The sequence below is a fragment of the Hoplias malabaricus genome, chromosome 8 (assembly GCF_029633855.1).
Source record: "Hoplias malabaricus isolate fHopMal1 chromosome 8, fHopMal1.hap1, whole genome shotgun sequence".
Taxonomy (NCBI): domain Eukaryota; kingdom Metazoa; phylum Chordata; class Actinopteri; order Characiformes; family Erythrinidae; genus Hoplias; species Hoplias malabaricus.
The window spans coordinates 20,900,004-20,923,880 of NC_089807.1; the positions used below are offsets into that span (position 1 = coordinate 20,900,004).

Sequence of the window (23,877 nt, forward strand, 5' to 3'; positions counted from 1 at the left end):
TTTCTCATGAAACTGTTAAAGAGGAAGATGACTGGCCTCCCTGCCCTGCTCTGGCTCACAACTAAACAGAGCAGAATCCTTTTTCATTCTCTCATTTTACCTCTTTTCTTCAATTTCTAGCTTCCTCTGCAGCTTTGGTCACATAAATAGGCAGTAAAATGATCAGAAATCACTATAAATTAATTGTAACTTTCATTTAAGATAGGGCATATTTATAAAGATTACCCAAGCTTCCTGGAAACACAGAATGGTTTCAGGGTGTGTAGGCAGTGGGTCTGTAACAGGCAAAGTGTGGATAAATATATGAAATTAGATTTTCTCTTATAGAAATGAAATTAAGGCAAGGACCTTTTCAGGCCTCATACACTCAGTCTGATACAGCACTATCCATGCACAACAGTAGCACTATATATAAAACACATCGTGGTAGTTACTGGCTGGGGCATTTTGAATAATAAGAAATGTCTTCAGTTCATAATAGTTCATAGTTGAGCCCCCAATGGAAACATCAGCCTATTACATTATCTGACTTAACTCTTGCTTTTGAATCCATGTGAATGAATAATGAATCCAGTTTACACAAAATCAGTCACTTGACTGGAGCTAAATCTGCCTGCACCTTCATCCACCTTACTATTTTGGTGTCAAATATATAATACGTTTTCCATAAAAAAAAAGTTGTTTTTTTTTGTTTTTTGTTTTTTTTTTGCTAGTATTACACAATTAAAAAGGAGATCTTAAAATACCTGTGGGTATAGTGATTCTTTATGGAAAGGGCACATATATTTATTTTATTCCTATGTTGAAGATTTCGATAAAATCATCTCCCTTTAATTATTGTACATTCAAGGTTCTGTCTTGGCTATCTCAATTCCCTGAGCTTAACCCCATTGAGAACCTGAAGAGGAAGGTCCAAAACATAAGACTCAGGATCCTGGAGGGTCTGGACAGATTCTATACTGAGGAGTGTTCTCAGATTTGTTGTGTTGTATTCCTAAAAACAGGAAATAAGGAAAATGTATAGGGAAAATGTATTGGGTTAAAATCTCATACATAGTTATTAAGCCATTACAGCAGAAAGGCAGGTGTTTGTTGGGGTAGGGGGTATTGGATAGGCTGAATGATGTCACTAAGGGTGGTCAGTTATTGAGTGTAAAAGACTCAGGTAAGCTCATATTGTCCAAACTCAAGCTTGAAATTCCACTGTGACTCAGAGAGGACCAACTATGGACCCTGTTAAGCCTAATCAGCCAACGTTCTCCGATATGTACTCTGAAGTTATTGTCAGCTCAAGTGCAGGTAAGAATAGCAACATTTTCCAAATTTGTTACTATTCATATTGCAAGTCTCCTTATATATTGTTCCTAGCAGAAAACAAAAAAACTCTCCAAAACGATACCTTTACAGAATGCAAAAACTTTCTTAACATCAAATATAACATTGACATAAATATAACAACTTACTGGCATAATTTCGAAATCTCTAGGTTAAGACAAAATGTAATAATTGTTACATAAAAATGGTTACATCAGCTTCCACTGAATGCAGATTTGTTTTTTCTCACCCGTATAGATTTTATTCAAAATGGGTTAAATATATTGTAAAATATGTGTAAAATAATATATTAATATAAATAATATAGATTTATAAATAATTTTGGATAATTTCTAAAGACATTTTCATGCAATATAAAGGGCCAGATGCTGTGTTCAAGTGACATAGGAAAGTGGAAGTACAATAATTTGTGAAATATAAGGATAAAAGGATAACAAAATCATTAAAAAGCCAGACAATGTATGGACACTGGACACAGGCTTGATGTAATCTAGACACTGAACTGGCTTTAAAATCTGCCAAAAGAAAATTCATCCACTTCTGATGGTGGATCCTCTCTGCAATGAACATGGGGAACAATGCAATTTGCATCTTTGTGAATAGGAAGCTTCAGAATATATATAACATACATATATGAGAGAAATGTTGGTATACATATGATAATTATTACTATTTCTATATTACCTTGATTTGTGCAAATCATATCTGATGGTCATCCAAAATTAAAGCTAGAGTAACACTACTCTTCTGGGAAGGGGTTACATTAGATGTTAATTAGATAACAAATGTTATTCCAGTTTATCCAGGGGTATCTAAATTAGCTTCATCACTGCAGGGCTTCTGGGGGGTGTATTACCCTCTGGGTGCCTTGGGCATTGTGCCTTTGGTGAACTCACATATGAACATTATAAAATATGATGTTATAAAATTTGCTGCAGAAATACACCAACTGTACCATCACTTACCTACACTTAAGTTTGATTAAGTCTCACTTATTTGATCCCTGTTGAAAACCAATCTTGAGGGGAAAAAAAGCCATTCTAACAAAGTCCAGTGACTTTGACAAATTGGTCACTTTTTTGGCTTTTGTTTGACTAATCTTGACTCAGTCCTTTGGCCTCTGGTATCTCTCTCTCACGATATTGAGTTTAGGCAGCAAAGCCTACAACCTATTGAGTTCCCAGACTTTTGTTTGGCAGCATTAGGCTCTTAAACCCTGTCCATTCAGAGAGCAAAATGTATTCTTGCAAACCAAACTCCACTTGTGTCCGTTGCTGATAGAAGTTCCACAATTTTCTAACAGTAGGGCATTACATGTAACCAGGGAGAAGCATTGTAGACCAGGTTCACAGATTAAATTTTTAAATGACAGGTTCCCTTTTGCAATCAATATAAATATTTTCTGTTCATCTCTTTTCTTCTACAGATGTTCAGGCTTCTCCCAGAAAAGTGCCTGTGGGGCCTGAAAGAGGTGGGGATATGGTGGGCCGAGCAAGATCCCACCCTTCACTGTCCCGCAGGAGACACCGGACCACCTTCAGCCATGAACAGCTGGAACAGCTGGAGTTAGCCTTCCGACACAACCACTATCCTGACATCTACTACAGAGAGGAACTGGCCCAGGCCACCAAGCTCAATGAAGCCCGCATACAGGTCAGAACAATGGCTGCTGATCCTTCCATATAGAAGAACTGACCATAGCATACAAATGTTTGAGCACTCATGACATCTTCCCTCCTTACATCTATCTACATCTACAATTTCCTCTGATCTAAAGAAATAAATACGATCTAAATAAATAAAATCGATACACCTATACAACCACCATTTAAGAATATACCGCTAGAAAATGTTGGCTCAGAAACAATTCTCTGGTCAGACTGGCCAGGGATTAATTGTGTCTGAATATTTCTGCTTGTCTATAGAACTAAAACAGTGGTCTAGTTATCATACAATTGTTGGTGGACCTAAAATATACAATAAAAACCTAGTATTTCCATTCTGGGATTCTACTGCTCAAGAATTGTTAACAAGTAGCTACAAAGAGCACAAGGCACAATGGTTAAGCTAATATATAATACAGAGCACAGGACTGGATCTCTGGACCTATTGGTGTCTCTGTGAATGGGTTAAAAATGTCTTTGAGGTCTCAAATGTTCCGTATGTTTCACAGCCCCGTTTGTCCTTGCTCTCTATTTACGCTTCTGCAGGTTTGGTTCCAGAACCGTAGAGCTAAGCAGCGGAAGCAGGAGCGTGCCACCCACAAGGTGCTGCCAGGGCGCGGGGCTCTGTTGGGTAGCGTTCGTGTGACCCCTGCAGGAACTGCGAGGCAGTTCCAGTGTCATCACTCCCTGCCCCACATCCCCAGGTTTCCCTCAGTGCTACCCTCTGGTGGCTACTCATCTCACGCAGCAACAGCTTCACAGCTGGCCTGCCCTTCAGCTCAGGGTTCAGCACAACCAGCCAGGCAGCATGAGGACTGGTACAGCCAATTGTGCAGCATTGGAGCTCCAACCACCAACCTGCCCCATGCGTCAGTGTTCTCCCTGACATCTATGTCAGCCCTGGAGCCTGGCACTCACTGGAACTAGAGTAGTTTAGAGGAAAACATTCTCTCAATTCCATATTGTTTTTCAAAATTCAAACCTTCTGTCCCTGCGCTTCTGGTCCTTGTAAGTGACCCGTCTGTCATTAGTGTGAAAATATTTCTGTGGATCTACATATATACTTTCTATTGTAACATTAGCAGTAGTAAAAATATCACAGAATTGGGACTCCAAAAGCAAAGTCTATGAAAAGTGTAACAGATATAAAGAACTTATTAGCACCCATGGCAGAGCAGTTCCTAAATGCGAGTAAGTATGCATGTAGTGGGTGACACAGTGTATATATGAACGAGTTAGTGACTTACCAGCCAGTTCCATTTAAAAAAAAAAAAAAATTTAAGTTGGTTCTTGTTATAGTCACATATTTAATAATTCTCATTGCAGGTCTGTATGGCAAATTGGCTCAAACTGGATTTGGATGTGTTCTGATTCTTTTTTACTAGAAGCGCTGCATGGAACTGGACTGGACTCTCACTCATTTAATACAGTTCTTAACAATATCAATGACAACATGCATTTACTCTGCTCTGGAAACACAGTTAGTGGAAAATTACATTTTGTATTGTGAGCACAACCAAGCAGAAGCCTAAAAAAGGGCCCAGTAGCCTATAAAAAGTGTCTCAGCAATTGTTCTGTTTTAGTTTATTTCTAAAACTAGGGCTGTGTCTGAAACAGAAGTTAGCAACATCAATGCTGTCTCATGAGTCAGTGCCTCAGAACACAGTGATTTGACATAGCCAGGATAATTACAACTTTGGGGATAATGGACCTTAAAGTAGACCGCATTTTATACAAACACTATTCAGACATGACTTGGCACCTTCTTCCCTCAGAATACTGCCTCACAGCATTAAGGACGTTTCAGACTAAGCCTTGGTTTCTGGGTTTTGCGTTCAAATATTACTTTCTTTTACATGAAAGAAAGTCAAGAAAATGTTTACGTACTTTATTACAGTTCCCGAAACACAAGATGCCCTCTAAATTATTGCTATAATTGAACACAAAAATAATTACATATATAGTCTTACTTCATACACAATCACACTGTGAAAATAGAACAATTTTAACAGAGTTTGGTTTACATTCTGAACAGGGCTTTGTTTGAAGAGCTGGTTACAGAACATGAATTTCTAATATGATAGTACATGAACAACAGTAATTACAAACCTTTCATATTCAACATTAAATTTTAAATACTGTTCTAGAAATAAATTAGCATGTCAAGTGAGGCTGAGCACTCTGGTAACCATTAACACATGACACATGGCAGGCTTTGCCTACATTCAACTTTTAACTGTTATGGAAAAGAATGATCAAGCAGCATGTAAATGTCACTTAATCACCTGTAACTGATCTTTATGAGGAGAAAAAAAAATGTTAAACCATATATTTCTTAGACCTTGATTTGGGGATCTGCTGAAGTACAAAACCTCTTCCTAATAATCTTGAGCTGGCATTTTACAGCAGGCAAACAGCAAGAAATGCAAGAATACCTTGACATGAGAAAGTATCCTAAATGTAAGGAATATATGGAAAAATATTACAAGATAAATCAACATGTTTCAAGACACTTTAAGACATATCAAATCATATTAGTACTGACAGGTTTAATGTCCAAGAAATTATTACTTGCCAATACAGTAATATAAATATTAATAAAAATGTAAAAGTGTCTAGAAAAATCATTTAAAACCCTCATTTTACAGCTTTATACAGATATAATATCTATATAATATTTTCTAAATTTAGGATTTTCTTTTCAGTGCAAGTGATCACTAAAGTTAGCATTAGCAGTGGGATTGTGAAACACACTTCTTGGCAAGTGTGTGACATACTGCTCAGACCACCAGAGCAGGAAATTTAGTTAGAACCTGCAAGTTCATATTTATCATGTGCCTCAAACCAAAGGTCAGCGCACATAACAGCACTAAGTTGAGAAAATATAATAAATATGTCAAAAAAGTGGATTATTTAAAAAAAAGAGATCACTTTTTTTTTGTCAGACAATGGTTACCCACAGCAAAGTCTTTATCGTAACAGTGAATGTTCATTAGGCACAACTCATGTTCGAAAGAATATAACTGGCAATAGATATAAGTTACTCACGTGAACCAACCTGCAATCAGTTTGGAAAACATTAAACAAAACCTAGGAATGTATAAACTGATCTCAATCCAAGTTGGTAACCTGAGCACTTTTATACCTATGCCAAAACAAGTCCTCTTCTGTAAGGCAGAAATCACATCTGTGCCATAAAACAAATACCACAGACACCTCATTTCAACTCTTGCCACCAAACACATTACAGCAATAATAAATGGAGGACATTTGTTTACAGCAGAAATGTTTGGCAGTTTATGCATTATGGGGCGACACAAATGGTTTCCTCTTTATTATAAAAACCTTGTACTGTCTGAATTGTGAGATTTATTTTACACGCACAAGTTATAATACAACCCGTATCGCTTATTCTCATCAAAATGAATTCTGATGCTCTAAAGTATAGATAGTAGGCCCCGGCTGCTCATATCCAGGCTTGGAGGACCTCTGTATTTCCCAGATTACTGTTGGACAATTATGCTTGATGTGCTCAAAAGCATGTGTTGGGAACAGAGAAAGATGACATATTACAGTACTGTGGCCCTCCATGCCTCAATCTGGGTAACAATATGGGCTATCCTGGAAATGTGACACACAAATAATTGACAGCATCACATCTGTACATCAGAGGTAAATAGAGCTCACAGTAAGGCAGTAGGCACATGCTCCACTTTATTCAAGGGACCGTGCAAACTCAGCATAATCAATGTAGCCATCATTATTTCTGTCATCATCTCTGAGGACTTCGTCAATAAGGCGGATGAGCTCATCTTCTCTCATTGGTTGAGTGCTTTCGCCTCGTTCCTGCAAAACATAATGGCTAGTCATGGGTCATGTTTAAAAGTAAAATTCATACGCCAGGCATTAAAGACCCTTAGCCATAATACCCCCACCTACTTATTCTTGTCACTTCTGTTCATTTTCAAACCCTTTCTTTTGTGTCTCATCATGACTGATCATAATTAATTAATGTGTTATTTAAGGATAAAATGCAGAATCCATTAAGTCTCAATGTTTTTTTTTTTTTTTTTTTGCTTTACACTATTTAATTAAAAAAAAAATCATAGTGCAACTGATTATGTTCAATCATCTGTGCCTATCCAAATATCTAAAAATAAGCCAAAGATTCAAATCGCCCATTAACAAATTGGAAAAAATATATAAACAATTAAATAAATAAAAATCCAATATAATTAATAGGTACGATTATGACTATCACATAACATCACCCTCATTCCCTCTAAATTCAGTTTGTTATATGAGGAATGTGACATTTCAGGTTTAACAACAGGTTTCTGCAAAAGTTGATGAGTCACTGCACATGAATAAAAGCTTCCTTCAATCCAGTATGCGCTAAACATCATGAAGCAATGTATGGTAAAGTAGTGCATCAGAAAACATCAGCTTACTTCCTTATGTACATGTGTAATGGCAGTGGCAAGCTCGAGCCCATCCAACAGGTTGTTGCCATCATAGTCATGCATTTTGAAATAATGAAGCTGTAGTTCTTGAGGGGTCATTTCAGCCTCTGGCTTCTCGATTACCCCTTCCAAATGTTCCATAATGTGGCTTTAAAGGAAATAAGAGAGCTTATAAACACAAAAGAGCAAGATGTGTAAATGATCCAAGGAAAAACTGAGTTTTGTCCTTATATTAAGCTCTGGATTACTCAGCGTTTGTAAAAAGAACATTACTTGGTTTGTTAAACAGTAATGGCTAAATTACATTCTTAATAACATATTAAAAAAGGCCAACATCTAAAGGAGGAATTCTGGTCTGGAACCAGTCTGCATTATGTAAACAGTGTTACCAAACAGATAGAACCTTATGTTGGATCACTATTCTCATTCTATTCTACTTTATAAATATAGACCTAGGGGGACTGTTAAAAGGTGAATTATGCCAAAATGGGTTTAATATGAAATGTTAGAGACAGACCTTTTTCTTTGGACTTTGCCTGCAATTTTTAAAAAACAGAAACCGAAAAAAGAGTTTAAGTTGTCCATTGAATTAATATATGACTTTTATATGTAAATGTTGCTAATGAGAGAATAGAACTCTGAACAGTTCTACAATGTGTACTATTGTAGTGCTTAACTCCCTGCATGTACCTCTCAACTGTAAATGGCTCTTCAACGTTATCAGAATATTCATAATAATTTCATGTTATTCATTTGGAGGAAGCTTTTAGAGACATTAACGACTTTTAACTTCTTTTGTGGGCGGCACCTCCAGGGACCTGGAGGTTGTGGGTTCGATTCCCGCTCCAGGTGACTGTCTGTGAGGAGTTGGTGTGTTCTCCCCGTGTCCGCGTGGGTTTCTTCCGGGTGCTCCGGTTTCCTCCCACAGTCAAAAAACACACGTTGGTAGGTGGATTGGCGACTCAAATGTGTCCGTGTTAGTGAATGTGTGTGTGTGTGTGTTGTCCTGTGAAGGACTGGCGCCCCCTCCAGGGTGTATTCCTGCCTTGCGCCCAATGATTCCAGGAAGGCTCTGGACCCACCACGACCCTGAACTGGATAAGCGGTTACAGATAATGAATGACCTTCTTTTGTCTTTTTTCCCCAAGTTTCTCTACAGTGGAGTATTTCATATGAAAACATTTTAAAAATATGAATATTCTTATTTTAACATGAATTTTGAATCATTTGAAAACACTGGTGCAATTCCCTTGGAGTTCATTTTTTTATATTTGGCAGAAGGTGCATTTGGAGAGGTATCAAAGGTCAGTTTCTAACCAAATACAATGCCCTAACCCCAAGGACATCAAAAACAAACATGACATGAGATGAGATCTCTCTCAGTGATACATAACTAGCAGTTACTGTTCTGAAAAACATTTCACATAAGTTATCACTGTAGCTTATTTAACTGAACTCTAAAAATCCCAAATGTCACTAATATTTCATTCAGTGTACTCACTCTTTGTCCTGGACCATGTTTCTGTCCAGGCGAGTAATGGGAGGGTATGCATCTCCTGATTGTGGTGTTCCAGGTGCTTGTTCATGGTGGCTCCCGTGAGACTGGACGACGACCAAGCAGCAGGACAGCAGCAGGAACCAGCTCCATATTGTGGGCTGTCCAGACCTGTCTCTATACCTCATTGTACAGCACTGAAAAAAGAAATCACTGTGTTAAGGAGGATGTCCACTAAGTTTCTGGGTGTGATTTGGGGTGAATTTTAAGGTGAGGTTTCTAATCTAACTTATAGAGTCTGAATTGTTCACATTAGGAGAAACAGAAACCAAATATCTCACTGTAAAAAAATCCTCTCACACAATGTTAATAGTTATGAATGTTGTCTGATTTCTGAGACATTGTTTAACGATAGTTCTGCGAACGTTTTTGCCGATAGCATGATTTCAAATTCTATTCACATGTACAATGTGTTAAATGGCAAAACAATAAAATATTTCATATTATATCAAAACCACTCTGAATTACTTTGTCTACAAATCAACCTCTATACTATGCAGAAATGCTGATAGATAGTTGGATTTGACCTTTATTACTATTAAAAGGACATCTGTAAAGTGTAACGATTTGCGTTGTGTAGACCAACAAGGAAGAGGAGTACCAACATACATCTGTTTCATTTCCACACTCCATCAGTTTGATGGCTTGGGAAAATACCAAATCGACCGACAGAGTAACTGACAACGAGGCAGAATTTTACTCTGTTCCACCTTAAGTGCTGAACACTGAATGGAACTCAAGCGTCAACAACTACACTACTAAAGTGGAAGGAAAAGCAAACATTAATTCAACTTCAGCTTAGTAGTTTGGTAGTAACTGAATCTCGGCCGCTGGGTTTTGTTCTTTAAACTGTTCCCAGTGTCTTCTTGTGTTTACACTGTATGTTCAAACTAAAACAGAGCAACCTAGTCCTTACTGTCTTCTGCTTCATTTCGGGAATGTTCAGCAGCCTGGTCTCTCCCCTGCTATATTGTCCTCTTTATCCGCGGAAAACGACCACGATGACAATGTTCTTTCTCAGACAGAAACAGCGCAAACAACAAACTCCCGCAGCAACGAGACAGCGATCACACTATAATGACCCGGTCTGCTCGCCGTAGTCTCTTTTCATTCTATGGACACGACAGCGAAATGTGATTGGCTGAGAGCAAAACCTTCATTGCTTGTTGGTTAAATAATTTAAAATGGGATTGGTTTTAATAATTTAATAAATAAATTGTGATTGGCTGTTTTATAATAAAAGTTTAATTATGATTGGCTGATGGTAACGTGAGCTAAATTGCGATTGGCCGTTGCTAATATGAATTAAATTATGATTGGTGTTGCTAAAATGAGCAACATTTTTGTCGGTAAATTCAGTTAAAATATGACTGGCTCTTCTAATAGGAGTTTAACTTAAGAGAAAACGATTGGCTTTTAGAAGTGAAAATGTAAGTGACAGCTAATTTGTGATTGTCTGTAATGTCAGTTAAATTAAGATTGGCGTGAATGGCTTATGATAAGTGAAACTTAAACTGAACGTTGGTAGCAGGACAGCTAATTTGTAATTGGCTGTTGGAAATTTGAGCTTAATTGTCATTGGCTGCTGTTAATACAAGTTAAATTGTATTTGGATGTTGCTGTCCACAGGTGTGAGTGTGTTGAAACCTTCTAGTGTATGGGCACTTTTGAGTAGCCAATCCACATTCCAATATGTGGTTTTGGGCAGTCACCTGGAGGGGGGCTTGAGCCCACAACCCCAGGTACCTGCAGCTGTGTGACAGCCACACTACCTGTAGCGCCACTGTGCCACCCTCATATTACAGACAATTTAACTGACACTACCAACAATCACAGTTTTAGCATTACACAGCCATGTCAGCAGAACACCTTGGCGAAGCCCTCACGCATAATCTTAGCTGGATTCAAGATGACCATGGGCTATGAGTGGGTTGGTGTATGCGCTTTTACGGGGATTCAGGTAGGCTGCCTATATGAGTAACTCACTACATTGTAATATATGAGGCCTACATGGAACCATATTGTGTTGTCATAATTTAGAGAGATTTTAGGATTTAGAATGTATGGGCTGCTCATATTTGCCCTAATTGCCCCCCATCAGTGAACTTAAAGGTTATACAAAATCTGTTTAACACTTGAACCAAATTTGTTATTACCCAGATGAGCTGCTCATAAGGACCCCACATATTTGAGCTGGTTGGCATACACTCATCGGAAGCACATATCTGTGTCTTGTAAGGAACGACGTAAATAAGGACCCCAAGACCCCGGAGCAGCAATTTAGATAAAACATAAATTGTACCTTTTTTACGAGCAATTAAAGGTGGTTATTTACGTATTTTCAAATTGTCAATATGTATAACAATTGCTGGATAACATGCTTTTAAAGTTCACATTTGTAAAATAAAGTTTCTTATTTCTTATGCCATTAAGATAAACTTTATATTTTCGATAGCTGAATTACATAAAAAATATGTAAATGACAATATACACTATTACTATCACTACACTATTACTATTATATATATAAAACTTAATTTGATATGATTTGATGAAAATACAGTCGCCAAAACCTGATTGGATGAAATAACTCAGACAGCTAAACTGTAATTCGCTGTTGGTGCTGCGACACTAAGCCATTCCTACTGGCTGTTTTAATCCTGACTGCGTGCAAGTTAAGGAGGAATGTGTGTGTGTGTGTGTGTGTGTGTGTAGTCGATGAATTTCTCTTCACCCATTCTAATAGAGTATTTCAATTAGTCTGTAGTCTATCCAGTGAACAAAATGGCGAATCTGTGCAAAGAACATGAGACTGCGAAATCTATTTTCCGGCGACTGGAGGTTCATTTTACAGTGTTTCTCTGCATTAGACGCCTGTAGCCTGTAGTGCACTCTGTAGTCCGGAGTACGTGCTGTTATTAGCCTCTAATGTAGATATTTATTCTTTGTGTTGTTATGTATGATAAAGTAGTTTGTCCTGTTTATCCTATTAGCCCTTTAAATCCAAAGTTATTTTTCCTAAACTGCTTGCACCTGTGTTTATTTAATACATCTTGTATATTGCCATGTTGAGATACACCTGAAAATAATCATGAACTCTAATGTGACCTATTTGTAATCCTACAAGCCTGAAATTCAAGACAGAATTCGGTCAGTTGTCCACAAGATGGCAGTAATGGCGCATTAGACAAAGTGAATTTTACTATTCGTCGCTCATTGTATGTGTTCCATGAAGACACTGAGATGTTAAAATACAGACACACTGTTTCACCATATCGCTTCACTTCACTGTGTTTAACTCCGTGTTGCGGCAGTGATGAACTCTAAACACTGCTGTTCTCTGCTCTGTTAATGCAATTAATGTAAGCCCTTGAGCTATAGTTAAACCAATGGAACGCTTCTGTCAGGACAAGCTGTGGCAGTCTCCTCCAGACTAATGACACATTATGTCATTATGTGCACCACATTTATGGTGTGTATGTAAATGAATGCCATTGTAAGAGAAAGGTGTACCCAAAGAAAATATTTACCCAAATTATGTATTTACCTAAATATTATATACCTAAATTTACCACTTCTTTGGTCTTCCAGGATTTTTGGTAATCCTAAGCCTGTCTGTGTATTCTTTATTTTTAAGAATACAGCAAATTGTTGCCTTGATTCTCTTGCATTGACACAGCTACCAAATGCAATTTCAACACATGCAATCAAATCCAGAGCTTTATTTTCCTTAATTTGTTATAAATTGTTCTTTTTAAGCCCCTTGAAATAAAGATGGAAATCTAAAATACAAACATATATGTAACTCTTTATTTCAGTTCCATTTTAGATATGTACTGGGGTTAAATTATTAAATTAGAACAATCGTTCACTTATTGGATTGTGTATATTATATATATATATGTGGTTATTTTGAAATCAGTGCCTGCAACACAAGTTGGTACAATTTAATTTTATCTTTTGCATTGAATGATCACTTGATTCAGGACATTTACCTTGTATCTACCCTAAATGTCCATTTTATCAGCTCCACTGACCATACAAGAGCACATTGTGGTTCTATAATTACAGACTGTTGTTCACCTGTTTCTCTGCATATGTTCTTCCCATCATTCTCCAGATCTGGATCATTCTCAGCACTGCAGTGACACTGATGTGGTGGTGCTGTGTTGGTGTGTGATGCACTGGTATGAGTGGATCAGACACAGCAGTGCTGGAGTTTTTAAACAGTGTTCACTCAATTAGACACACCTGCTTTGTTCAATTAATTTAAATTAAACTTTATTGTTATTACACCAATATAGGGTTGTACTGTATAATGAAACACTTTCAGACTACATCTCCAGTGCAGTGAAGTAGACAAAAACACAAATATGTAATTGTAGATATGAACTTTGAGTGATAGCAGATTAGATGTTTGTGTTCACATTATGTGAACAGTGTAGTGTCCCAGATTTATATTCATATAGTGTACAGTACAGGTAATGAGCATAGCAGCTAAAGTAGTCACATATGTTGTTAAATGTGCACGTTTGCAAGGGTATACCTTAAGTACAGATAATACAATCATGTGCAATGCAGAGTGTGTACAGTCCCAGGAGCAGTTGGCGCTCAGTGTGTATATATGCTAAGTAACTGAAGGGAGTAATAGTCCAATAATGTGTGCTTATGTTCTAGTTGGTGCTGCTGGTGAGACCAGTTATGTGGTTAAGAAATGTTCTTGAATCTGGTGGTCTGATATTCCAGTATCTCATTCCAGATGGCAGAGGCTGAAACAGAATGTGGCTGGAGTGTGTAGGGTCAGAGGAGACGGTGCTGGTTTTCCTTAGGCATTTTTGTTTGTAGATAGTCTATGTATGTGGGAAGGCAGCTGTAGTGATATGCTAGGCAGTTTTCACCACCCTCTGCAGGGCCTTGTGTTCAGCTGCAGTGGCATATTCACACCAGACTGTGATGCAGCTGGTCCGAATGCTCTCCAGAGTGGACCGGTAGAAGTTGCAGAGAAGCTGATGAGGCAGGTTGACTCTTCTCGGTCTTCGGAGCAAGTGGATCTGTGGTTAGGTCTATTTGATGAGGTGAGGTTAGATCCTCGGGTATGTGGACACCAAGGAACTTGAAGCTGCTCATTTTTTCCACCATCATACCCTCGATTCTCAGTGGTCCATGCACTCTGCTCCCCCTCCTGAAATCAATTATGTATTTGGTTTTACTGACATTAAGTGAGAGGGTGTTGGCAGAACACCACTGTGAGGAGCTTCACTTTCGTCCTGTGTGGTCTCTCATCATTCTCACTCATACCTGCTCTGTGGTGGCCTTGTGGGGATCCTAACCAATGAAGAGCATGATGAAATGGGAGATAAGAAAGTATGCAGAAAAAGTAATTGTAAAATTACACACAATGTCCTGTATGGTCTGTAGAGCTAATAAAGTGGACATTGCATGTAGATAAAATGCAGGTGTAAGATCCAGTGATCATTCAGTGTAAAATAATAATAAAACATTATTCAAGTAAAGCAGTCCTGTTAGACTTAAATAGAGCATCCAGTAGCAGCCTTGTATTTTAAGACCAAGGATGCGCAGAGGCTCACAATTTTTCCAAAAAATGCAACAATTTATTAACACTATTTTTTTTTTAATGTAGAGATTTGCCCTCTACATAATATCAAATGATTCAGGTAATCTGGAGAAATCCCTGTATAGAATAAGGCTGAAAATCCCAAATGAAAATCTGTAACCAATATCTCAGAAACCACTGCCTTAAACACTAGCACAAATATGCAATAAATATAGTCAGATAGCTGTAAATACTGTACTGAAGAAATTCTAATGATGTACATACAGGCCGTATGAAATAAATGTCCAAAAATACAACCAGGCTCTCTAGGCTCTATTGGAAAATAACTCACACAGTGGAAATGTGTACAGGGTGTCTCAAAGCAGAAAACAGAAGAGTAAAGAAATACCCATATAAAAGACAGTGATCCATCCATCCATCCATTATCTGTAACAGCTTATCCAATTTAGGGTCGCGGGGGGTCCAGAGCCTACCTGGAATCGTCGGGCGCAAGGCGGGAATACACCCTGGAGGGGACGCCAGTCCTTCACAGGGCAACACAGACACACACACATTCACTCACACACTCACTCCTACGGACACTTTCGAGTCGCCAATCCACCTGCAACGTGTGTTTTTGGACTGTGGGAGGAAGACAGTGATCCAAATTTAGGCAAAAGAAAGGGGAAAACCATGGCCAAACAGGTTTCACCCTTCCCCCACAACTTGCGTCTGAAATTGCATCGGCATCTTTTATAAGGGTATTTCCTTAATTTTTTCGTTTATTTTGAGACACAGTATATTGTGGTTGCATGAGACAAGTTCAAAATCAAGTTCCTCCCACAGTCCAAAAACACACGTTGGTAGGTGGATTGGCGTCCGTAGTTGTGAGTGAATGTGTGTGTGTGTGTTGCCCTGTGAAGGACTGGCGCCCCCTCCAGGGTGTATTCCCGCCTTGCGCCCAATGATTCCAGGTAGGCTCTGGACCCACCGCGACCCTGAACTGGATAAGCGGTTACAGATAATGAATGAATGGGTTGTTATTGATTTGCTATTAGCATTGGCCTTGGTTTCGTCAAATGCCTTCGGGTTTTGACAGCCGGAATCCAAATGTCTCTCATGAAAAAAGATATTCTTCACAAAGTAGCGTATTCGGATATGTTTCTAATGAAAAATCGTTAGGGGCTCGTCCATATCACTAAATGTGTACGCTTAAGTGGTGCACTATATAGTGTCCTAGACATCAATGAGCAATGCAAGAACGGTCTTCTGAAGTTTGTACACATTGCGTACAGGCGAGTGCACATGCTCAGTGTTTGTGCTCTCTCTCTCTCTCTCTCTCTCTCTCTCTTTCTCTCTCTTCCAGTGTGCAGTTACTCCGCTGGTGGGAGAGTACGGACACAGGGATATAGGCGGGATGTCCTCCAGGATCTCTTTCTCTCAGTACCGGGTGGAGGCGGAGATAGAGCGCTGCAGGGCCGAGTGTCAGTGGGAGAAGATCCCCCCTCTGGTCGAGCAGCTGGCGGCGGCTCGAGCGCATGAACACGGTAAGTTTACACACTTTTACGCACCGCCGTGTTTTAATCTTCATTCCCTTGGACGGTGTTAACGTTTGGACTTTGTACGTTCCTGCCTAACTCCTTTCATGACCGACTGCTTCCATTTGTCACTATCATTACACAAGTCTTCACAAAGTACACAAAGCTGTCGTTTGGTACTCAGGAGTGACATGGTGGCTCAATCTGGAGTATTTTGCCTTAGGTTCAAACTGCCACAGATTAAGCTACTTCACACTCAAACTTGGCGCTCAACACACACTTGAAATGATCTCTTACACAAGTACATACACATACAGACACACACCCAGAAACCACCACAATTCCTAAAGTAAACAAGAGTTAAGTGACCTTAGCAGTGTGCTACCTGTTGTAAATCGAAACAGCACAACGTTTTTGTGAGTGCAAAGGCCACATACACAAGACTTCCCCTCAAGATATGTGCACATTATTACTGGGGTTGTGTAATGCATTTCAATCCAAGCATATCAAAGTTTTATTAGCCTATCACAACTTCAGGAACTCCAGGCACACATGACTGAAATTGTTCAGTACATTAGGCTTCTCAACTTGTTCTCTATTTAATGAGCCTGGCTACTGGTAGTTTTAGAGCAGACTTTTCTCAGAACTAGACAGTTTTGCTTTTCATCATTTCATAGTTCTCTTCATGCCAGTCATATAACAGTGTATGAAATGTTACAATGAGAAAAAACCTGGACTGTACAGGTAAATTATTGTTCAGTAAAGCAGTTCAGTACAGCAGTGGTTTTAGAGTGTTTTTGTTTGTACAATACATTCTCTTCCCCAGAAGGAAAGTTTTTTTTTTCATATTTGTAACATTTCATAAAAAATGTTTCAAGAAGTAAAGTTACCAAGGCAGTGAAATTTTTTTCTGAGAGCATAGGGAGAAATGGTAAATATAAAAAGAAAAACGGTAGATATTAATTTGACAGACAGTGTATGGAGGTGTCCTATCGATGGGGCTTTGATCAGTGGAGGAGAGTGAAAGCTAGGACCAAACAGGAAACGCCTTATTCACAATTTGTATACAAAAGATCTTAAAAAGGAAAACTTTTTTTTTTTAAAAAGGAAAACTAAAATTTTATAGTCAAGTCTAGTTCAAGTTCAAATGCATACCAGAGTAAATACTACTGAAGTCAATAAGTGCCATTAGAATGTTAGGTTTTATCACTGCCTCATACAAAAAAAAAATAAAATAAAAAAATAAAGCTGTCTGATGACCACGGCTTTTTCAGTCATAGCTGATAACATCCAGCACAACCATATGCAGGGAGCCAAATTTCTCTTTGACCTGTCAGAGATCTCTCAGCTCTGATATGTCGAAGTACTCACAGATGATTTTGGCAGGCAGCTGTAAATAGCAGAAGTGTAACCTACATACATGTTGAAACTGTATTGGGATACATGATAAAAAATATTTATGAATAGTTAAAAAAAGCATAGAAATGTATAGAAACATTTCAGTGCACTCTTTTTGGTACAGTAATCTGAAATATTGTAATTTTAATAATGTATGTGCTTGTTTGTCAGAACATTTTATAGAAATTGTGATTTAACTTCTAGAATCGTGGGTTGGGGACCAGGCAGATACTCATAAAATCAGAGAATCAATAAGGCAAAGTCGAAAAGAAGAATTTACTCAACACAGGAACAGGAACTGGACACACTATGGACAGTTAGAACAAGAAACTCAGTGGGACAGTGGGAACTCGGAAGACTAGGAACAATGACTGAACTAAAATATTTCACAACCCTGATTACATTCTGTGCAGTACATGAGTCATACGTCATTTATACGTCATTACGTATAAAATAGTGAAAAAAGGCACACATCATGATTAAACAGTTTGTTAGCAATAACAGATTAAACTACATGGTAATTATTATCACAAACATTTTTGACCAACTGCTTTGACCATTTTCTTTGCTTTAAAGTAAAAAAAAAAAACACTGAACATCCTGATGCATTTTCCTGTATTGCAAACTCTTACTTTCCATAATATGCTATGTTTAAAATGTCATTTGGATTGAATATTGATGTCCATTTTTGCCTCTCCATGGTGTATGAAGATGACTATGGGACGCTGCTTTTGGCTGAGGCTCTGTTGGAGGAATGCCTGCTGGAAAACGTGACTTTACTAAAGAACTCTACTCCTCTGTCTGAATGTTCTCATCCCAAATTTGCAAAAGCAAAAGGCCACCTCAATGATCTCTTGAGCAGAGGACACTTAGAGGTGTGTGACGTTTTCATATGTGTCTTACAGTATATGATGAAATACGGAGTTTTTAATGATATGGAATTTTTGTCTCCATAAGCATTAAGCATTACTTTCAGCCTGAATGTAAATGGAAGTGGCAAGTTCAGTTCTATACTTTTTCAGTGTTAATCTACAGTATGAACCTATTTTTATCATGTTCTAGGTGATGAGAAGCCGTTGGCAGGTTTGGCTGTAATAGGTAGCACAGCCAGTAATGTTGTGTCACTACATGGAGCCATAAACATAATGAAAGCTGGTTTGCAAACTAGGATATAAATAAGGTGACTGGGCAAACATTGCATTCATGGAAAAGCTGCAAGGCATAAAATGTTGTTAGCTAAAAGAAATATATATAAAAACAGCAAGCTGACAATCACAATTGGGATAATGTTCTGTGAACCAATTTCTACTGTAACGAGAAAGTACTGTAAAACCAGTTCTGTTTTTCTTGGTGGGAAAATCATAGCAACGTGCCAAAACACACTGAAGGTGGTGGGAAAGCCTAGGATATGGATAACCTACAAAGTTATAATTTAAGGAACCATGAGTTCACATGCAAATGGCTAAAAATTAAAAGATTAAAAATTTAAAAAATGTAAAAAAATTTGGAGAGGCCTTGTCAATTGATATCTTGTTGCTGGGGTGAAGGCAAACTGTCCATGACCTCAAGACCTATCAATGTTTCTGAATTAAATAAGTTGAAACTTGAAATAAAGTTGAAAGTTGAAAAGAACACCTCACAATTTGGAAAGAAAAAAAAAATACTTGTTTTAGTGTTTTGTCTGTGTCTCTACAGCCACGGTATCTGAATGAGGCTCTTCTGCTGCTGGCTAAAGTACACTATGTGCAGGGTCGCTATCGGGATGCTCAGGGCATGTGTGCCCGAGCTGGCATTGAAGAATTCACGCGTGATGAGCAACCTGTTTACCATCTACGTCTGCTGGCTGAGGCCTTCGTCATCAAAGGTATAAATTATCTATATATGACTCATGACTTTACACCAGGGTTTTGCAACCACTTTTGAGTGGAATCGTAGCCAGCTCCATCTAATAATGGCTCTAAAAAGCTGCTTAGCCGCCAGACTATTAGACTATTTACGACTATTTAGGCTTTTACCCTATAATATTCACTCACTGGAATCAGGATGACTGATTTTATTGATTGGGATTATTGCTGTTGTGGATATTATGACAATGTAGTGGCACGAGAACATCTTAAAAAGGGGGGTTATGAATGCTATGATATATAGTCCCAGGGAGCATATAGCATATGGTGACATAATGGTGCTGTCAAGTTAAAATCTAATATCAGTAAGTAAGTGGCTTTAAGCTTCAGTGTTAAGCCTTTAAAAAAATTGTGTAAATAAATTCTACTGCATAGTTTTTAAACTGTTTACAAAATTAACATCAGTGAGGAGGGGATGTGGGGGATCTTGCCTAGGACCACCCAAAAAACAAGGGATCTTTAAGCCTTGCTGGACCAGAAGATTAATAAGACATAAATAAATCCTACATAATGTGTTTAATTATTTGTATTTGAACCACGTCTTCTATCACTGTACCCATACACGGTGTGTGTTTTAAAAAAAAACCCTCATTCAGGTTGCCACCATAAGGATTTGTGATTAAGGAAAGTGAAGCAAAGTTTAGAAAGGATGACACTTGGCATCATGACTGTGGTATTCCGTCTTGCACTAATTAGGTCTGCAATGATGGCAGAATTCCCAATCAGCAAAGCAAACAACCTTTTCCAAACAGGGTTTAGATTCAAGCTGCACTACTACTGGCTAAACATGGATGACCAAAGAAGTGTTATGTAGGAGTTTTGGAAGTCTAAAACAAGATTTCCATATATGTCCCTGAAATTCCTCAGCATTGGTTGTTTAAATTCATATCAGCAGGTTTATCCAGAGGTTCTGGAAGTGTTCAACAGATTACGGACTGCCTCAGGTATGTTCACTCTGGATTCAAAAGAATAGAAGAACAGAATACCATCAGGACAGAGAATGTTTATGAGAATGAGGATGTTTCCGTGGTCACTTTTATGCGTCTTGGTGTATTTGCTTTGACTGCATAGCACAAAAAATAAAAATAAAAATAAAAAATTAAATGTTGAGCGCTGGGAACAGGAAGGAGTGGCTACATATATAGGTACTGGAATTGCAGTCTATAGGAAATGAGCTATATATAACGTGCCCAGAATCTTAAACTTAAACACAAGTTGACCTGAATGCTTATTACTTTTTTAACTCACTTATGTTTGTGTAGCTAAAAGAACCCTCTGTGGTGCTGTGCCATAGTCTTTAATTTCATAGTAGAAAGACAATTAAAAAGAAGAAACTGTTACAGAAAAGCACAAAGAAGTAGCAACAAATACATGAACCGCAAGATTAGTTTGATGTGCATTTATTTTATACTTATATTTCTCAATACCTGATTATTTCTATAAGTAAAATTTTGAATATATCTTATTTTCCCATTACTTGTGCAAGTAGATCACTTCAGAATATCTTTACTATACGTTAACATTCCATCGAAAAGAAATCATATAACAAGTCCTTTCTTTTGCATAGTACTCTATGTACTTGCATAGACAGTATGGCCTGGGCCTGAAATTGCTAAATGATTTACTTCAATAAAAGGAAGTGTTTTGTCCCTAATTCATAATTAGGATCTTTATCTTCTGCCTCTGTTGACAATCTGCCAATTCTGGGTTCTTTGTTCAATAAACAGAAAACAGAAGCACACACTTCCAGATTGATGACCTTACAGAGTAATGACTATGAGCTCTGCTAACGTTTCTGGCTACTAGCTGCTGGAAAACATCAGTCACTACCACATGACAATGAACATGCATCCTCGAAACCATTACTGGAGTAATCTGCTCATACACGATTCTGGCAGCATTAAGGGGTGGAAGCAGACCTTCAGTGAAAATTCTGGCAGGCCGTGACGACTCAGGCATTCACTAGCAGTAGGTGTAGCAGATGCTGCTCAGTGTGAATGAGCGTTACTCAGATCTTTCTTGGACAGACTTGCCTGTAAGTCATACAACACACAACTGCTGAGTTCATCTGCACAGCGTTTGGTTTGCTTTAACTGTATAGAAAGACACCACTAAAGCCTGAATACCAGAGAGTGAAGGGTTACATAGCATAACATATGAGGTTGTGAATAGACTTACTGACTTTACAGCACTGTTATATAAATTACATTCATAATGTAAGTGTTTCTACATATATCTCTGGTTCCCAGCCACTCCATGTTACTTTATCAAGTATATATTACTTATGTTTAATAAACTGTGAAGGTGCTTGCTTTGATAACATATAAAAACTTTTTATAAAAACATTTAAAATGTAATCTTGTTGGTTCCTGTTAAGATCACACACATTTTTTGGTGTAAATGAATCGTTTGAATATCATTTCAACACAATTTAATTTTGTAGTTTGGTATGGACAGAAAATAACAGGCTTTCCATGGTCATGATCTGTGATCATGAGAACTGAAAAGCTAAATTATTTTTTTTATTATATATTGTTATTTTTTTCTGTAACCGCTTATCTAGTTCAGCATTGCAGTGGGTCCAGAGCCTACCCGGAATCACTGGGCGCAACACTACCTGCCGCTTTAGAACCAAATGTTGAATAAAAACGAATACGAATTTTCTAATTCTAAGAAGAAAGTTGCATTACTGGTTATTGGTTAGGTGGCTATTGGTTTATTTGTCAGCTGTTTACACCCTAACCCTATACACATAGCCATGCAACAATGGTGCAACTACTTGAAATCCCTCAAATCCCAACCAAAGTTCCAAGTGCAGGTGTTTATTTTCAATTTTCTGAAACACTATGGTCATCCTGTCTGTCTAAATAGACATGGCAGCATTGCCTGGATATCCATCCAGCAGTAGATTATATCTCCCTTATATTTTATAAGACAAAAACTGTTTTGTTTTGTTATGGAATGTCTCTTTTTTGCATATATACTGACAGATTGCTTTATTACTTTTCATTCAAAAACCTGGTCAGAACATACTTCAATTTCAGAACCCCCCCGCACACACACACGCACACACACACACGCTCTCTCTCTCTTTCACACACACACACACAAACTTTTTTTGACATGGTGCCATGGACATTTTTTTTTATTTTACAGTTTTGTTAACAAAATACATTTTTGACATCAGAATAAATTAGTCAATAATATAAAAGTTAAAAATAAAATCTATAAAAATGTATTTGATTAGAGGTGAGGAGGTTAAGGCAGCACTTTTGAAAGCCAAACATTGCTACACTCTCTAATATGGGAAGGCCTTCTCTCGTACAGTAGAACTGAATGATATTATCAGTTATGTCTCTACCATTTTTATCCCAAAAATCTAATACAGAATTTTACTGGATGTATGTTTTTTTCACAGCTAAGGTGATATGGCCCTAGGCTGCAAAACTGCATATCTGGATGGGATTATGAGGCCTAATCTGTGGATAGGCTTTCTGGTGTTTCTAGTGCCTTATAGCTCATGGTATGCAGATGTGAACACGAAGAATAGAGGGGAAGTGCAGCTGAATGATCTGTTTGTTTTTGGTCTCCTCTGCACTGGAAGTTGTTCCCTTATTTGATTACCACTGACGTCTGCTTTCCTCCTCTCTTCCTGCTGCCTAGGACGTCCACCACAGATTTATTTGTGTATTAATGTCTTTAGCAAATTCCCATGTCAGAGATCTGCAGGGCTAAACTCTCTCTCTCTCCCTGGGACAGAAGGATATGGGAACATCCCACCAATTGTCTAGATGTTTAGAGGACACATTTCAAGATTTTTTATCTTACATTCTGATCAATCGTCGAGTAAGATAAAGATCAAGTATAGTTCTCTCTCTCTCTCTCTCTCTCTCTCTCTCTCTCTCTCTCTCTCTCTCTCAGTATCCCTGTTATTTTGTTATTTTTGTCATTCATATTTTTTATGCTGTACCCATGAATACACAGAGAAAGGCTCAAATGCATGCATACAGTCTTTGTTCCTAAGCATGCCTGTCTGTGCAGGACTGTCTCTGGATCATCAGACCATGTCTGCGGCTTCACGCGTTCGCCTCTCTGAGAGGGAAGAGGAATGTTTGTCCTGTTATATCCGGGCCTGTGACACTGCACTCCTCTACCTGCAGGAGCTAGACAAGGTCTGTGTGTGTTACGGTTAGTGTTCAACATACCTGACCAGCAAATGAAATATTTGTTATTGTTTCAGTAAAATAATAATGATGTCTTTATCAGAATCAAACGTTTGGTTCATCACATTTTTAATGTGTGATAGATGAAAGGCATTAAGTTTTGCATCGCACTGATTTAGTACAACATTATTATGTATCTGTGTTATGTTTAAAGACATTTATTAAAGGTCCACTGTTGAGTTGAAGGATACTGATATTTTGCCAATTTTAGCATTTAAGTGTACTAAGTTTTGCTGCTTTGAT

The 23,877-nt window shown here is 38.0% G+C and overlaps 3 protein-coding genes across 6 annotated transcripts in view; 2 read left to right on the forward strand and 1 right to left on the reverse strand.

Moving 5' to 3' along the window:
• The first annotated feature begins 1,226 nt into the window (after positions 1-1,226).
• prop1 (PROP paired-like homeobox 1) lies at positions 1,227-3,926 on the forward strand. Its single transcript, XM_066678251.1, has 3 exons — positions 1,227-1,299; positions 2,762-2,988; positions 3,546-3,926. The coding sequence occupies exons 1-3, from the start codon at positions 1,227-1,229 to the stop codon at positions 3,924-3,926; spliced, it is 681 nt and encodes a 226-aa protein (XP_066534348.1).
• A 683-nt stretch (positions 3,927-4,609) lies between these two features.
• On the reverse strand, positions 4,610-13,197 carry mcfd2 (multiple coagulation factor deficiency 2, ER cargo receptor complex subunit). Of its 2 annotated transcripts, none has more exons than XM_066678788.1 (4): positions 13,101-13,197; positions 8,964-9,154; positions 7,451-7,610; positions 4,610-6,845 (listed from the first exon to the last, which is right to left on the reverse strand). In XM_066678788.1, the coding sequence occupies exons 1-4, from the start codon at positions 13,146-13,148 to the stop codon at positions 6,714-6,716; spliced, it is 531 nt and encodes a 176-aa protein (XP_066534885.1). In that variant the 5' UTR covers positions 13,149-13,197; the 3' UTR covers positions 4,610-6,713. The 2 variants fall into 2 exon arrangements, with proteins under 2 accessions (XP_066534885.1, XP_066534886.1); XM_066678789.1 differs by lacking the exon at positions 13,101-13,197 and adding an exon at positions 9,934-10,161 and having other exon boundaries at positions 4,613-6,845.
• ttc7a (tetratricopeptide repeat domain 7A) overlaps positions 10,383-23,877 on the forward strand; it is a 50,261-nt gene continuing 36,766 nt past the window's right edge. Inside the window, exons 1-5 of one of the 3 annotated variants that reach the window (XM_066678785.1) lie at positions 10,383-10,447; positions 15,938-16,118; positions 18,219-18,382; positions 19,203-19,371; positions 23,453-23,583. In XM_066678785.1, coding sequence (XP_066534882.1) covers positions 15,989-16,118; positions 18,219-18,382; positions 19,203-19,371; positions 23,453-23,583 — 594 coding nt within the window. In that variant the 5' untranslated portion in view covers positions 10,383-10,447; positions 15,938-15,988. Of the gene's footprint in view, positions 10,448-10,518; positions 10,978-15,937; positions 16,119-18,218; positions 18,383-19,202; positions 19,372-23,452; positions 23,600-23,877 lie in introns of those variants that run through there. The other 2 variants (XM_066678784.1, XM_066678786.1) reach the window with 2 other exon arrangements.